The 14,472-nt window shown below is 44.7% G+C and overlaps 1 protein-coding gene across 1 annotated transcript; it reads right to left on the bottom strand.

Moving 5' to 3' along the window:
• Positions 1 to 504: 504 nt before the first annotated feature.
• PROKR1 (prokineticin receptor 1) lies at positions 505 to 9,356 on the bottom strand. The gene is made up of 3 exons (XM_068153405.1): positions 9,213 to 9,356; positions 7,087 to 7,763; positions 505 to 2,828 (listed from the first exon to the last, which is right to left on the bottom strand). The coding sequence occupies exons 2-3, from the start codon at positions 7,575 to 7,577 to the stop codon at positions 2,132 to 2,134; spliced, it is 1,188 nt and encodes a 395-aa protein (XP_068009506.1). The 5' UTR covers positions 7,578 to 7,763; positions 9,213 to 9,356; the 3' UTR covers positions 505 to 2,131.
• Between the last annotated feature and the right edge of the window lie 5,116 nt (positions 9,357 to 14,472).

Raw genomic sequence — 14,472 nt, forward strand, 5'->3', positions numbered from 1 at the left:
AGAAGTCCTTCCCCAGCCTTCCTGTAGGCCCCTTTCAGATACTGGAAGGCCACAATTAGGTCACCTGGGAGCCTTCTCTTCTGCAGACTGCACAGCCCCAACTCCTTCAGTCTGTCCTCATAGGAGAGGTGCTCCAGCCCTCTGATCATCCTTGTGGCCCTTCTCTGGACACGTTCCAGCACCTCCACATCCCTCTGCACTGCACTGCTTCAGAAGAAACCATGAGATTTCAGGAGAAATTTCAAGATTAAGCCTCTTGATGATGAAATTGTGCAGCTCTCTGGTCTTATTAATTTCTTTGACAGGCTAGGAAACAAATGGATTTGGTACTTACCCCTCTTCAAAGCGTCATTTTGAAGAATTACTTCAGTAATTGTTTTGCCTAACAGAGCAAATGATGAGATATCTCCAATGTGGGTTTGTTTTTTTTTTAAGCAGCTGATGGTGACAGGATTTGAGCACTTTAATGGATTTTAATATCCTTTTGCCATTAAATTTAATTGGTCATCCTGGTCCTTTTTGTTTAGCAGAAATGGGGTAATTGACAGTACTCCCCTGGGGAGGAAATTTCTGGCTAAGGCAAAGATATGTAAAAAAAAAAAGTAATCCAAGATGCTGTTATTGACTCCATGTTTACTGTTTTATTACCAGGATTTGCTACTCACTTTAAAGTCACAAAGAGACAAATTATTTACAAAAAACCCATTTATTCCAAAAGGAGGCAGTACCATGGGCTTTAAAACAGGAAGCATTTACCATCACGTTAGAAAAGACTTGATTTCAATACACCCAAGTCCATGGTATCGTATGTGTAGTTTAAATGAGTAGGTGTTACTTCTACTGTTACCTGCTTTGTCATAATCACCCATCCTGGAGTTAAAGCAGGAGGGGGGCAGTGCAGAATTCATGAGCCATTGCCTCATGTTTGACTAGACAATGAGCAATTCAGCCAGCGACTGGCTTACAGAAAACCGGATGAGCTTGAGGTCTTTATGCTATTTTGGCCCTACTTGCGCTTTATTTTGAAGGTGTACACAGGCTTGGAAAGATGCTTAGGCCTGTTTCACCAGGGCTTTCTCCTACTAACATGCTGTTGAAACACAGGAAATTCCATCTGAACGTAAGAAAACACTCTTTTTGTTTTTTATTGTGAAGGCTGTTGAACACTGGCACAGGTGATCCAGGGGAGCTATTGAGTCTCCATCCTTAAAGTCAAAGCCCAACTGGACACAATGCTGGGCAGCCAGTTCAAGCTGACCCTCCTTGAGCAGAGGGCTGGGCTAAATAATCTGGAAATGTTGTTCCCCAGTTCAGTGGCTTTATGATTGATTCTGTGAAGCGCCCAGCAACACAAGAAGCTGGCCACAGGGTGCCTGGAGGTGAAAGAAGGAAACAGGTCCCTTCAACATCTGTGACATTTCCAAGTACATAATAAACAGTAACACTCTACATAAAAGTACTAAGTGGAATGTTGATAAAGTACACTTCAACAAGGTGTCACAGGAAGCGATTTGTGGTTTTCACTAGACTGTGGTGCAGTATTTAGCCTTCTGAAGAATGTTGCCTTTCGTAGGAGCATGCTGTGCATTGGACAATAGAAAGCTGGTGGTCTTTAGAATTCAAGGAGCTTCTTTGTGAGAGACAAAATGAGACAGTGATGTGAAGCCAAATGGGCTTTTTTTTTTCCCCTCCCCATCCTTCCTCTTGTGATCAGAAGGAAAAAGACACCAAATAGCTTAAAGTTACAAATGGTAAGATCAATGAAGTTAAGAGATTTCTCTTAAGAAGAAAAAAGAGGTGTCATTGTCAGAGTCAGCAATCAAGTCTCCCAGCCATGGTAATATGCTTTAATGCATTCACAGACTTTTTTTTTTTTGGTTCATCTTACATTCCAAACGACTCTAAAATGAGTGTCTACATCCCAGATTTACTGAAGCACAGTGTCAGTCTGAGTTATGGGATTATGCAGCAGCCCAGTCAAAAGAGTTATGGTGGAAGTGAACGGTAGGCTGCTTTTCAAGGGCTGTCAGCAAGGGTGGGTATTCCCCCAGAGAAGGGAAGAGCTTCTGAGGTGGCATCTTTTCATCCTTAGCTCCTCTCTAAAATAGGTGAGCTTAGAAGTGCAGAGAATTTATTTCAGTTTTATGCACTCTACCTCCTCTGTGACTGGCACTGCATTTGTTCTCAGGTCTAAATCTGTGCTCGATTTGCTTCCGTTGTACGTTGACCTCCACCTGAGCAACATGATCTTCTTGAAATACTTCATGGTATTATTTTTCACAGTTACAAAGCATATGGTGTTGATCATGCTGTTACTCATGGCAATGCATTGGACAATGTAAAAAGCAGTAAGGTAATGCTTGTCCTTCACGAAGACAGTGGGGAAAAAGTCACGGACGATTGTGAAGCCATAGAAAGGCGCCCAGCAGAGGACGTGGGCAATCAGGATGCACATCAGTACCATCACAGTTTTCCTTCTGCGTCGAAGCCTCTTTCTGATCTGATCCGTCTGAAATCCTGGCACGGTTTTGAACCAAAGCTCCTGAGAGATCCTGGCGTAACACAAGGCCATCGTAATCACAGGCGTGACGAATTCAATGCCAAAGATGAAGAGGAAGTACGATTTGTAGTACATCTCCTGGTCAATTGGCCAAATTTGACCACAGAAATTTTTCTTCTGGTTTTTTACCATAAACAGCACTGTTTCAGTAGCAAAGTAGGCTGATGGGATTGCTACAAGTATGGAGATGATCCAGACCAAGGCAATCAGGAAGGTTGCTGTTTGGTAATTCATGCGTGGTTTCAGTGGGTGGACAATAGCCAGATACCTGCAACAGACAAATACATTCGACATAAAGAAGTCTGAAAACACTCGTAGTCACAACACACTGCAAAATCCAAGTGGACAGAATTAGGCAGAAGGAAATTGCTGTCGTTTTTACGAGGGTGCCTGGCAAATTTGTCTGTGAGGAGATGTAAGGAAATTTTCTGAAGTAGCAACCCTGAGTCAAGTTCCTGAATCTCGGCAGAATCTCTGCCTCAAGGGCTTGTTAGGACAGCTAGCACTTCTGAAAGTCTGAGCACATATTAGGGTGTCTGAGCATGGTATTAAGATCTCAGACTTAAACTCCCACCTATTACAGGATCACAGGATGGTAGGGGTTGGAAGGGACCTCTGGAGATCTTTGAGTCCAACCCCCCTGCCAGAGGAGGATACTTCCCCCAGCCCCCTTCATTGTAACCGCCTTTCAGGTAGTGGTAGAGAGCAATAAAGTCTCTCCTCAGTCTCCTGCACACTAAACAACCCCAGTTCCTTCAGCTGCTTCTCATAAGACCTGTTTTCTAAACCCTTCACCAGCTTTGTTGCCCTTGTCTGGACATGCTCCAGCATCTCAGTGGCTTTCTTGTAGTGAGGGGCCTAAAACTGAACACAAGATTCAAGGTGTGGCCTCATCAATGCCAAGTACAGTGGCAGAATCACTTCACTACTCCTGCTGCCCACACTATTCCTGATCCAGGCTAGCATACTGTTGGTCTTCTTGGCCACCTGAGCACACTGCTGGCTCACCTTCAGACAGCTGCTGACCATCACCCCCACATCCTTTTCCACTGGGCAAATTTTGCAGCAACTGCCCCAAGCCTGTAGCATTGCACAGGTTTGTTGTGTCCCAAGGGCAGGAGCTGGCACTTGGCTTTGTTAAACCTTATACCACTGACCTCAGCCCATTGATCCAGCCTGTCTTTGCAGAGCCTTCCTATCTTCAAACAGATCAACACTCCCACCCAGTTTAGTGTCATCTGCAAACCTCCTGAAAGCATTCTCAATTCCCTTGTCCAGGTCATTGATAAAGATATCAAAGATAGCACAGAGCCCTGGAGAATACTACTAGTGACCAGCTGCCAGCTTCATTTAACTCCATTCATTGCCACTCTTTGGGCTTGGGCATCCAGCCAGTTCTTAACTCAGCAAAGTGTCTGCTCATCCAAGCCACAAGCACCCAGAAAGATAGAAATGTAGAAGCAGGGAAGTGTTTTCCCTAAGCAGAGAACAGTTTAAATATGTCTTTTTTAACCCAAAATGTCAAACATACTTAAGAGTTTCTATTCTTTCCTTAGTTATTCCATGTGATGCAAAGAGCTGAAGCTGATGCTAATGAGTGGTTACAGGTGAGCATGTTTTCAAGCCACCAAGAGCCTGCCTGCTGCAGGTGACTATTGTTAGCTAATCTTACATCTGCCAAATCATGAAACCTGAATTAGGCATTTTCACTCCTCATGGCTGTGAATCTGCAAAGGTGCACCACAGTGGTTCACAAAGAAGTGTGGAGGAATAGAAGGATCTGGTTTGCAAGCTCCATCAATCACCCTGAGGTGAGTTAAAAAGGGGCTAGGACCACATGGCATTGACTCTGAGGGGGTTTGTTTGTTTGTTTGTTTGAAGACTGAGGAGGTTGATTTTTATTTTGTGTTTAAAAAAGCTGTAGGTGTAAGAAGGGCTTATATTAGAGTACACTGTCCTAGAAAGATTAGGGTATTTCTGCTAAAAGGCAATTTTTACCAGAGATGCTCCAGAGCTCTCAGTATAATTGTGTTTAACAGAAAGGATTGTTTCAGACAGATTTCTCTTTCTCTGTCAGTATGCATTCTGTACAGAAGTAGCATCCACAGGGTATATTCACCCTAAAATAGAATGAAAAGTCAGTGGTGCTTTTCATCAGCCAGAACTTGGAAGAAGATGAATTGTTCATCATTCTTAATAGTGCAGGCTAGATGTGAAGGGACAGCGGAATTACTCAGCCTCATTGTGGAGCTGATACGTGCATATTTTAGATTGGATCCTGTGGAAACAAGGTTGTGGGGTTAATGTATGTGGAGACATGCATAAGTGACCATATCTGCTCAGCAGCCCAGTGGGCTGGATGGGGTAAATCTCTGCAAAAGAGCCAGGAAGGAGTTTTTGTGATGGAATTCCTGAGACTGTTGCCTCTTACCACGTTTGGACTGCGATTGCAGACTGGTTCTGAAGCACATGAACTGGTTTCAGAGGAAACTGTCCTAGAGGATGTGCTCCAAAACTGCATGTAAAACATGCCAACTGCCCATGGGCACTTCCAGGAGACTCCACTAAAGCTAAATCTCCCAGAACACTTACAGTATGGGCATGCACTGTCACATTGTATTATTTTCTAGTATAGATGTGCCCTTAAATAAGTGAAAATCCTGTGTTTCATGTGAATAGAAAGGAAGGTGAAAGAGAGCCTAGGGAAATCCTGGGGGTGGACACCCTCTCTAAGGGTAAGCCCTCTTAAATGATCTAGTGATGAGAAGACTTTTGTTAAGAGCCTGTTATTATTTTTAGTCTGACATAACCAACATGGAATGGATGTTTGTTAAATGAATGAGCTTTATCTCTGCTAACTAAAATCTCACCAAAACACAAGGGCAGTGAAACCAAACCAGGGTGTTCTTACAACAAACATCAGTGATTAATCTTTCCCAGGATTGCTTTTAAAGGTGTGGCATAAGGGCTCAGTGATCCAGATGACTTCATCAATCTGGGATGTTACTGGCATGGCTTTCCAAGGCAGTTGTTTAGAAGCTGGAGAAGCCAATAGAAAACAATAATGCATCTGTGCTAGTGTTTAGAAGCTTAACCCTGAGTCCTCAGCTGCTTGCTCAAAGGTTATTTTGTTAGACACTTTTAAAGTGTTTGTTTGATAGGAGCAAATTGTTCTTTCCCCCACACCAGGCAAAACATCTGGGAACTTCCCCAGACTCTTTCCACAGAGCTGATGTCAATATCAGCTTACCACAAGCTGTACAACCATCATCATCAAGATTAGCTACTCCTGAGCTGCCTCTGGGTTAGGTATGAAAAACTCTGCAACATTAAACTAGAGTATAAAATGGCACAGAAGAGAAACTGGAGAGGGGAAAAGACAAGAGAGAAGAAGGGGCCGGAATCATGCAGAGTATAAATGCAGAGGGTATCCAGAAGTTGTATTATTGTGTTTGTACACAAAAGATGACTTGCTGTGATGACCTTTCTGGAAAGGGTTTATTCTGCACTTCCCTGGCTTTCTGTGAATCAGTTGTGTCAGACTTATGTCAGCATGAAGCTGATTCTTAGGGCCTGGGGCTGTCAGAGTCTGTGGTGTGTGAGGCTAAGAGAGCAGGAGTCATAAAGAAAACAAACTCTGTTATTCAAACTCCTGGCAGGAGAAGCAGGCTTAGAACTAGCTCAGGACTGCAGCATAAAGCAGGTAGTGTAGCAGATGGATCTTGTTGTGTTCTGCTTGACCCTGTCACGAAGGCTGTAGCCTCAACTGGGCTAGTGTAGCATGTTATCATTTTCTGGACAGTGCTGTAAACGTGGGTGCCATAATGACCTGTGGGTCTTTCCTGGTTTGCCACTCTGCCATCCTCAGAGAAGCATGTAAACACAGAGGAGAATATGAGAGGAAAGTATTTTAATGTCAGACTCCTGGATACATTCACCAACTGGATTGCAGCATCCAGCTTAAGACCTCATGAGGTACTATCAAATGGTTAACTTAATGATTGTTGGGTTTCTCAGTATGGCATGGCAGAGAAATAGGACTCTCTTTTGCAGGGTAGATAGAAGGCTTATATTTTACTCTCTTTCACACCAAAACCAAAGCTGGGAAAAACAACTTCAGAGGGAGAAATAAATATCCTGTAAGGCAAGTAGCCCTGCTGGAAACTCACCTGTCAATTTTTGCATCACCAATTAACTATTTAGCTTGCTGAATAATGTTTACTTCATTGCTTATAGCAAAGGTTAAACTCAGAAAAGCTGTGTAGACCAGTAGTGAAGGTTCCTTAAAGATGTGTGGTTTGGATCAGGATTATATACTGCAGATGAACACCCTTGTCTCTGAGTGTTTCTGCTTTGTCTTTCTCCCCTTTCCCTTATTTCACAAATCCTTTTGTAGATTTGAATCAATCATACTTTTACAAGATCAGATTCTACACAACAGGTGAGCACGTTAAGTTTGAATTCTGGCCAGCCAGCCCTAGCAGCTGAGGCCTTATCTCCTTGTGCAGTAATAGCACCCCCCTTACCTGTCCACAGCTATAGCCAGGAGAGCATTGGTAGAAACATAGAGGGAGACAGTCCGTAGGTAGTTGACAGAGGCGCAGAGGATGTGGCCGTGCTCCCAGGACAGCTGCCTCACCACGTAGTAGTCTATCTCGAAGGGACAGCACACAATGGCCACGATGAAGTCGGAGATGGCCAGGTTGGCAATCAGCAGGTTAGTGAGGTTTCGCAGCTTCTTGTAGCGAGCAAGAGCAGCGATGAAGATGAAGTTGCCGATGCCACAGACCAACATGATGCCAACCAGAGCCACCCCAATCACGATCTTGGCCGCAAAGAAGGTGCGGGTTTTGGTCACGTCATCCTCGCTGTCCAGGGGCAGGTCATAGTCACTGTAATTGAAACCGAGCGGGAAGGAGAAGTTTCGAAAGGAGGTTAAATCGCCGCTGTGGAGGTTGTAGATTGCAGCGAAGCTGAGGCTGATAGTAGCATTTGGGTTATCTTCAGCTTGCTCCATGGCTATGCCTGTCTTCTTTGGACACACGTGGCTTGGCTGGCCCTTGATTTTGTGTTAGAATTAACGAGGGTGGCAGAGCGCAATTGTGGCAGGTGAGAGACCTCATCCAAAGTTTCCTTCTGAGTAATGAGTCACCTTCTCTTTGTCCTGGTGAGATTACAGAGCAAGGGTCTCATTTATCTCCTTCTGTGGGAATAAAAAGAGGAAAATATTTTGTGAGAGGAGATTACAACAAAAATACTGTGCTTGAGGCAAAGCAATAGCCACCTTACTGCTGTCTGTGCTCAGTGAGGAGAAATACCTGGTGAAAGGATGCCTCTTGGATCATGAAATCCCTTGAGCTGCATAACACTCTAGTTGTTAAACCCAGAAGTTTGATACACCAACAATGCAATCTTGTTTTCAGCATACAGAGAAATGACAATACAGGAGCAGTATAAAATCCAGCTTAAACTTTTACCAGCCTTCAAGCCCATGGTGCTGTTATCCCTGTGCAAGCTATGAAAACAGATGCCACCTCACTGGGCTGAAAAGTGCCTGATGTGCCTTTTGGACAAAGGTTTTGCTTTATGCTGCATGTCACAGTAGGTGAAAATGAAAAGGGAACTGATGTCCTGGCTTCAAAATACATTTCTTAATTAAGTAAGTGTTGCCAAGACCCAATGCTTCCTCTTGGCAGATATTAATTGAGTAGGGGGACTGAATTTTCAGCCAATATAATCCATTACTGCTTCTCTCAAACCAGTGGAGCTCTGCCAATTTACATTCATAAGGTTTTGTCCCACAAACCAGCTTGTAGGGCTTTGGTGTGAAGGTAAGTCTGGTGTTCTCAGAGAGACTGCTTCCACAGGCTGGCTTTTGAAGTGACAGGGAAAAATCTTCCCTAAGCAAGACAAAGCACTTAGAATTGTTGAATATGGGGAGGAGCAGGCTCCCCTCTTTGTACTGCTTGTTTTACTGAAGGTTAAAAATGGATTTATTTTCCACTATGAAGAAATGAAGAAACAAATCTAATCTGTATCAAAATGTTGAGAGGACTGTCTTTTTGCATCTTGCCATGCTAGATCTGGGAATTCTCACACCAGACTCCCAAGTGTCAAGGCAGCCTCCCCTCCCCCTATCCCAGAAGTGAACTGTGGGCATTACTACATTTTCTGCAGTGAGGCAGTAGGATGTCAGATGCTATTGAACAATGTCCATCATGTCTACAAAGGACAATCTCCATAGTGGAGCTGTTCCCCACTTCTTTCCCTGGAGCCACCCTCAGCCCATGGTATACCAACACTTAATAAATTTCTGAGAGAAACTCTCTTGTACCACTTCTGTTTCCATGTTCCTTTTCAAACTGAGAGTTGAAAGAGTAAAGAGTAGCAAGAAGACAAAGCCTAAAAGTAAATAACAGTTCAAACAATTGCCTGTTTTACAAGACATGCCTCCAGCTGCCTGTAAAGGTGAACATTCATTTTAAGTGAAATACTAAATAAATACTTGGCTTGCAAAATCTGAATGTTGGTCAAAGCAAGGTGCAGTATCTGTTTCAGACAGGTTTCCCTTAAAATTACCAAGAGAGAGTTTTAAATAAGTACAGGCAAGATACCCATCCCAAACTGACAAAACAGTACCAGCTAACCGTACCTGCAGTTGTTCCCATCTTCTTGGAGGTCTCCAGCACCCTGGGGATAGCCTCCAGGTTTCCCCCCTGCAAATGTGCTGCTGTCACTGGAGCAGAGAAAGGATCACTGAAAGCAGAGGACTTTGCTGAATGAATGATAATTTCTCTCCCTGCTGCTCAGGGGAGGATGGCTCCGCTGTCTCTGTGCATGCATCTAAAGCCTTTTCTCAGTGGGAGGCACCTTGAAGCTGTCCATGCATTTCTGATTTTAAAGAGGCAGTGTAGTACAGAGACAATAGAGCACTGCCTTTCCTGGTGGTTGTTTTTTCCTGCTTTAGACTCCCTGAATGCATCAAATTCATCAAGCGGCTTTCTCACCGAGTCTGAGCATGGAAGGTGTAAAGCCCCGGTCTGCACTCGCTCTCTGAGGTCTGGCTGTGCTGGACAGCAGCTACCTACACCTGATGTGAAACAGGAGAAAAATACATATCTCCTGGTGGAGAGGAGGAGGAGGGAGGGTAAAGGAGGGCGAAGTACTTTCCGAGGGACCTTCCCTGTGAATCTCCCCTTGTGCTATTGTCTCCAGGACTGCAGCTGTGGCAGCTCCTGCAGGAGGAAGGTCAGACTGTGAATAGTCATGTGATTTATTGGCTGACAGTTTTCCTTGCCCTCTTAGGCAAGGAAACTCATAGGCGAGGCACTCAGAGCAGAAAAGTGGCAATGAATCTTTAAGGACTTGGTGTCCTTAGCTAATGCTGCCTCCTCAGTGCTCTGAAGCACCTGCACTCCAGGGAGCATTTATCTTGCTTCCTAGTTTTCCAGAAAGAAGGAAAACACACAGCAGAGCCTTTGTTCTTTTTCTGCACCTTTTATTCACATTAGTGGACATTTTCCCAAGGTGCATAGTTGGGACACATGATGTAGTCCCCAGCAGACAAGACCAGAGGAAGCTGTAAAAGGACATGATGAGTATAGAAGATTAGAAGAAAACCTAAGCTATGTGGCCTACAATGCACACTTCCAAGACTCAGCCTTCCTGAGCTAGTGGGCACTTATCACTGGGAGGTAGAGATAAAGAAAGAAATGTGTTCATGTGAAATATGTGTGGGGTGAAAGAGCCACCAGTGTGCCCACTATCTATGGCCAGCAGACAGCATTAAGAATTCAAAGCAAATATTTGCTTGGCTTTATTTTAAACAACAGATCTAGAAGAGGGCCATGAAGATGATCAGATGCCTGGAGAAACTCCCCTAAGTGGACAGGCTGTGAGAGTTGGGGCTGTCCAGCCTGGAGAAGAGAGGGCTTCAGGGAGACCTCAGAGTGGCCTTCCAGTACAAGAAAGCTGGGGAGGAAATTGAAGTGATAAGATGATAGGGAATGGATTTAAGCTTGTGGAGGGTAGATGTAGACTGGATATTAAGAAGAAATTCTTTACAGTGAGGGTCATGAGACACTGGAACAGGTTGCCCAGGGAGGTTGTGGATGCCCCATCCCTGGAAGTGTTCAAGGTCAGGTTGGATGATGCCTTGAGTAATCTGGTCTAGTGGAAGGTGTCCCTGCCCATGGCAGGTGGGGGTTGTAACTAGATAATCTTTAAACCCACACTATGATTCTATGATAATACCTGAAAAAACATGAAGGGAACTTTTAATATCCTGAAAGAACACAGCCACATCAACAATGAGGTAATTCCCCAGTTGTGGGATTCTGTCACAGAGTATGTAACTATAGTAAGGATAAGGAGAGGGAATGTGATCCTTGGAAGTTGAGGCATAGGAAGTTGACATTTAACAAGTCCAAGTGCTGGGTGCTGCACTTTGGCCACAATAACCCCATGCAGCACTACAGGCTGGCGTCAGAGTGGCTGGAGAGCTGCCAAACAGAAAGAGACCTGGGGGTACTGATTGACAGCCAGCTGAACATGATCCAGCAGTGTGCCCAGGTAGTCAAGAAGGCCAATGGCATCCTGGCCTGCATCAGAAATAGTGTGGCCAGCAGGAGCAGGGAAGTCATTGTGCCCCTGTACACTGCATTGGTTAGGTCACACCTTGTGTCCTGTGTCCAGTTCTGGGCCCCACAATTTAAGAAGGACATTGAGACACTTGACTGTGTCCGGAGAAGGGCAACGAGGCTGGGGAGAGGCCTTGAGCACAGCCCTGTGAGGAGAGGCTGAGGGAGCTGGGGTTGCTTAGCCTGGGGAAGAGGATGCTCAGGGGAGACCTTATTGCTCTCTATAACTACCTTAAGGGAGGTTGTAGCCAAATGGGGGTTGGTCTCTTCTCCCAGGCAACCAGCACCAGAACGAGGACACAGTCTCAAGCTGCACCAGGGGAAGTTTAGGCATGAGGTGAGGAGAAAGTTCTTCACAGAAAGAGTAATTTGTCATTGGAATGTGCTGCCCAGGGAGGTGGTGGAGTCACTGTAACTGGAGGTGTTCAAAAGAGGATTGGACATGACACTTGAAGCCATGGTTTAGTTAGTCATGAGGCATTGGGTGATAGGTTGGACTGTATGATCTCTGAGGTCTTTTCCAACCTTATTGATTCTGTGAAGTTCCATGTAAACATGAGGAAAATTTTTTTGCCTGTGAGGGTGACAGAACACTGGAACAGGCTGCCCAGGGGGATTGTGGAGTCTCTCTCTCTGGAGATATTCAAAGCCTGCCTGTATGTGTTCCTGTGTGATCTGCTGTAGGTGATCTGGCTCTGGCAGGGGCCTTGGAGTAGATGATTGTTTGAGGTCCCTTCTAACACCTAGCATTCTGTGATTCTGAGAACTTGCAGTGTACATTGGAATCAAATCTAAAAGATCCTTAAAATGGGGCACATAAACCTTAAATGTCCCTTAAGAAAAGCTAGTACATTAAAGGCAGCTCTTGCAAGCTTTACATTAGTAATGTGCACGATCTCTTTAAGACTTGGTTCAGCTCTCATGTTATCTAGTGAGTTAATCAAGCAATGAGATATCCAAATATGTGTGTTCCTTTAGGCTAAAACCTCAGCTGCTGCAGAAGAGTCTCTTCCCATTGACTCAAGGCAAGTTGAAACTGGAGCCCTGATAACAGCAACCCCTCCAAGTCTGCACTCTGTACTCAGTACGTAGCTTTTGTACAGCAGTTATTCATCCACTGTGCTCCAAGTAATTGTCCTATCTGTGTCAAGCTGTTCCTCAGAAATACTCATAATATTGTGAACTGATGGGATTTGCATGTGCTGTGTGAGGCAGTGCTTTGTAGTTGTTGAATAGAAATTGCTGAATAAAACCAGTTGTCCTGACAGCTCCTTTTGACAGCCCCATGGACAGAACAGAAGTTAAAAGGTAGGTCTAAAGCCTAACTGTCCTGGCTACCTGCCTCACTACAGCAAGGGCTGGGGTGATACTGGAAGGGCTCTGAAACTGTTGGATATATGCAAGAGGATTTCCCAGCTGTGGATGCTGTGTAAGAAATCCCCAAATGTACCTTGTGGTTTCTTGTGACTTCTGGTGCAAATGTGCTGAAAGAGCAGCTCCCTGGGACAGCCATGCTGCAGTGCAGTCAGGACAGCTGTTTCTGCACAGCCTAGAGAGTTGCACAGCAGAGAAGGACATGGGAGTGCTGTTTGACAGCTGGCTGAAGATGAGCCAGCAGTGTGCATCCTAGTCTGGATCAGGAAAAGTGTGGCCAGCAGGAGTGGAGAACTTTTTTGTGCCCCTGTATTCAGCACTGGTGAGGCCATGCCTTGTGTACTCTGGTCAGTTTAGGGCCCCTCACTACAAGAAAGACATTGAGGTGCTGGAGCATGTCCAGAGAAGAGCAATGAAGCTGGTGAAGGGTCTGAAAAACAGGTCTAGTGAGGAGTGCTGAGGGAACTGGGGTTGTTTAGTTCAGAGAATAGAAGGATGAGGGGAGACTTCATTGCTGTCTACAGGTCACTGAAAGGCGGTTGGAGTGAGGCAGAGGTCGGTGTTTTCTCCTTATTATCACTTGATAGGACAAGAGGAAATGACCTGAAATTGTGCCAGGGAAGGTTTAGCTTGGATATTAGGAAAAATTTCTTTAATGGAAGAGTGGTCAGGCATTGGAACAGGCTGCCCAGGAAGGTGGTGGAGTCTTTGTACCTGGAGGTGTTCAAGAAGTGTGTGGACGTGGCATTTTGGGATGTAGTTTAATGGTGGTCTTAGGATGAAGGTTGGAATCAGTAATCCTACAGGTCTCTTCCAACCAACACATTTCTGTGATTCTATGGTTGTATGGCTGTATTTCAATGTCCCCATTATTTAGTAGAGAGCACATGATTCTGGTGTTGGATTCCTACAGAGGATAAGATTTCTCCTTGATAGCATTTCTTGGTGGCTCCCCAATAGTGTCACAACATTAAACACTGCATCTCTCTGGCTTCCAGCAGGGAGAGAAAAGTTGATTCTGAAAACGATCACATTTAAACAATGTAAATTCCTGTCTGTTTGGGGTTTATTTCCATTAATATGCTCACAGTTTGAACATGGAAGTTATTTGAAGGCTAAATGATGGGGAAAAAAATAAATTGTATGCATCACTTGTTTAGAGACCTTCACATAATGAATTTCTTAACATTTGACCTGGGAACAGACAGGAGGACTCTGGCCTTTCATTTCAGAGCAGTAAACTCACCAGCCACTGTCTACTTTTTCCTAATTGCTAAACAAATTGGACTCTTAGTGCGATAATTAATCCTAGAGGACTTTGTTAAGCTTTGCATAAAGTAGAAGTGGAGTTTTACAAAATCAGTTGGTGAAATGTGACAAGCCCGGCATAGAATCATAGAATGGTCTGTTCCAAACCCCTCACCAACTTCATTGCCCTTCTCTGGACTTGTTCCAGCAAGTCAACATCCTTCCTAAACTGAGGGGCCCAGAACCGGACACAGTACTCAAGGTGCGGCCTAACCAGTGCATTTAGTGGTCATGGTGGTCTTAGGTCAGTCTTTGGACTTGACAATCTCAGAAGTCTTTTCCAATTGGAACAATTCTATGATTCTACTCTGTATGTGTTAGGCTTTGTGGTTTTAACTCAGTCTCCCTAAGAGCAAATGCCTGTTACCACAACCCCTTCTCTTGAACAGAAGGCCTCTGAAAGCAAAGTTCAGTATTCAGCATCACTAAGGTTGGAAGAGACCTCAAAGATCACCGATCTTCTCTCCTCAGATCATTCCTGGCCACAGTCATAGCTTTAGGTTACTAATGTGCCAGTGGCAGGCAGTGGCATCATGCAGCAATGCGTATCCTCACTGTGGCAGCAAGGCAGAAGATCTCTAACAGAGCCTC

Source organism: Melanerpes formicivorus, unplaced genomic scaffold, assembly GCF_026170545.1.
Source record: "Melanerpes formicivorus ecotype bairdi unplaced genomic scaffold, bMelFor1.0.p_v2 SCAF_25, whole genome shotgun sequence".
Lineage (NCBI taxonomy): Eukaryota > Metazoa > Chordata > Aves > Piciformes > Picidae > Melanerpes > Melanerpes formicivorus.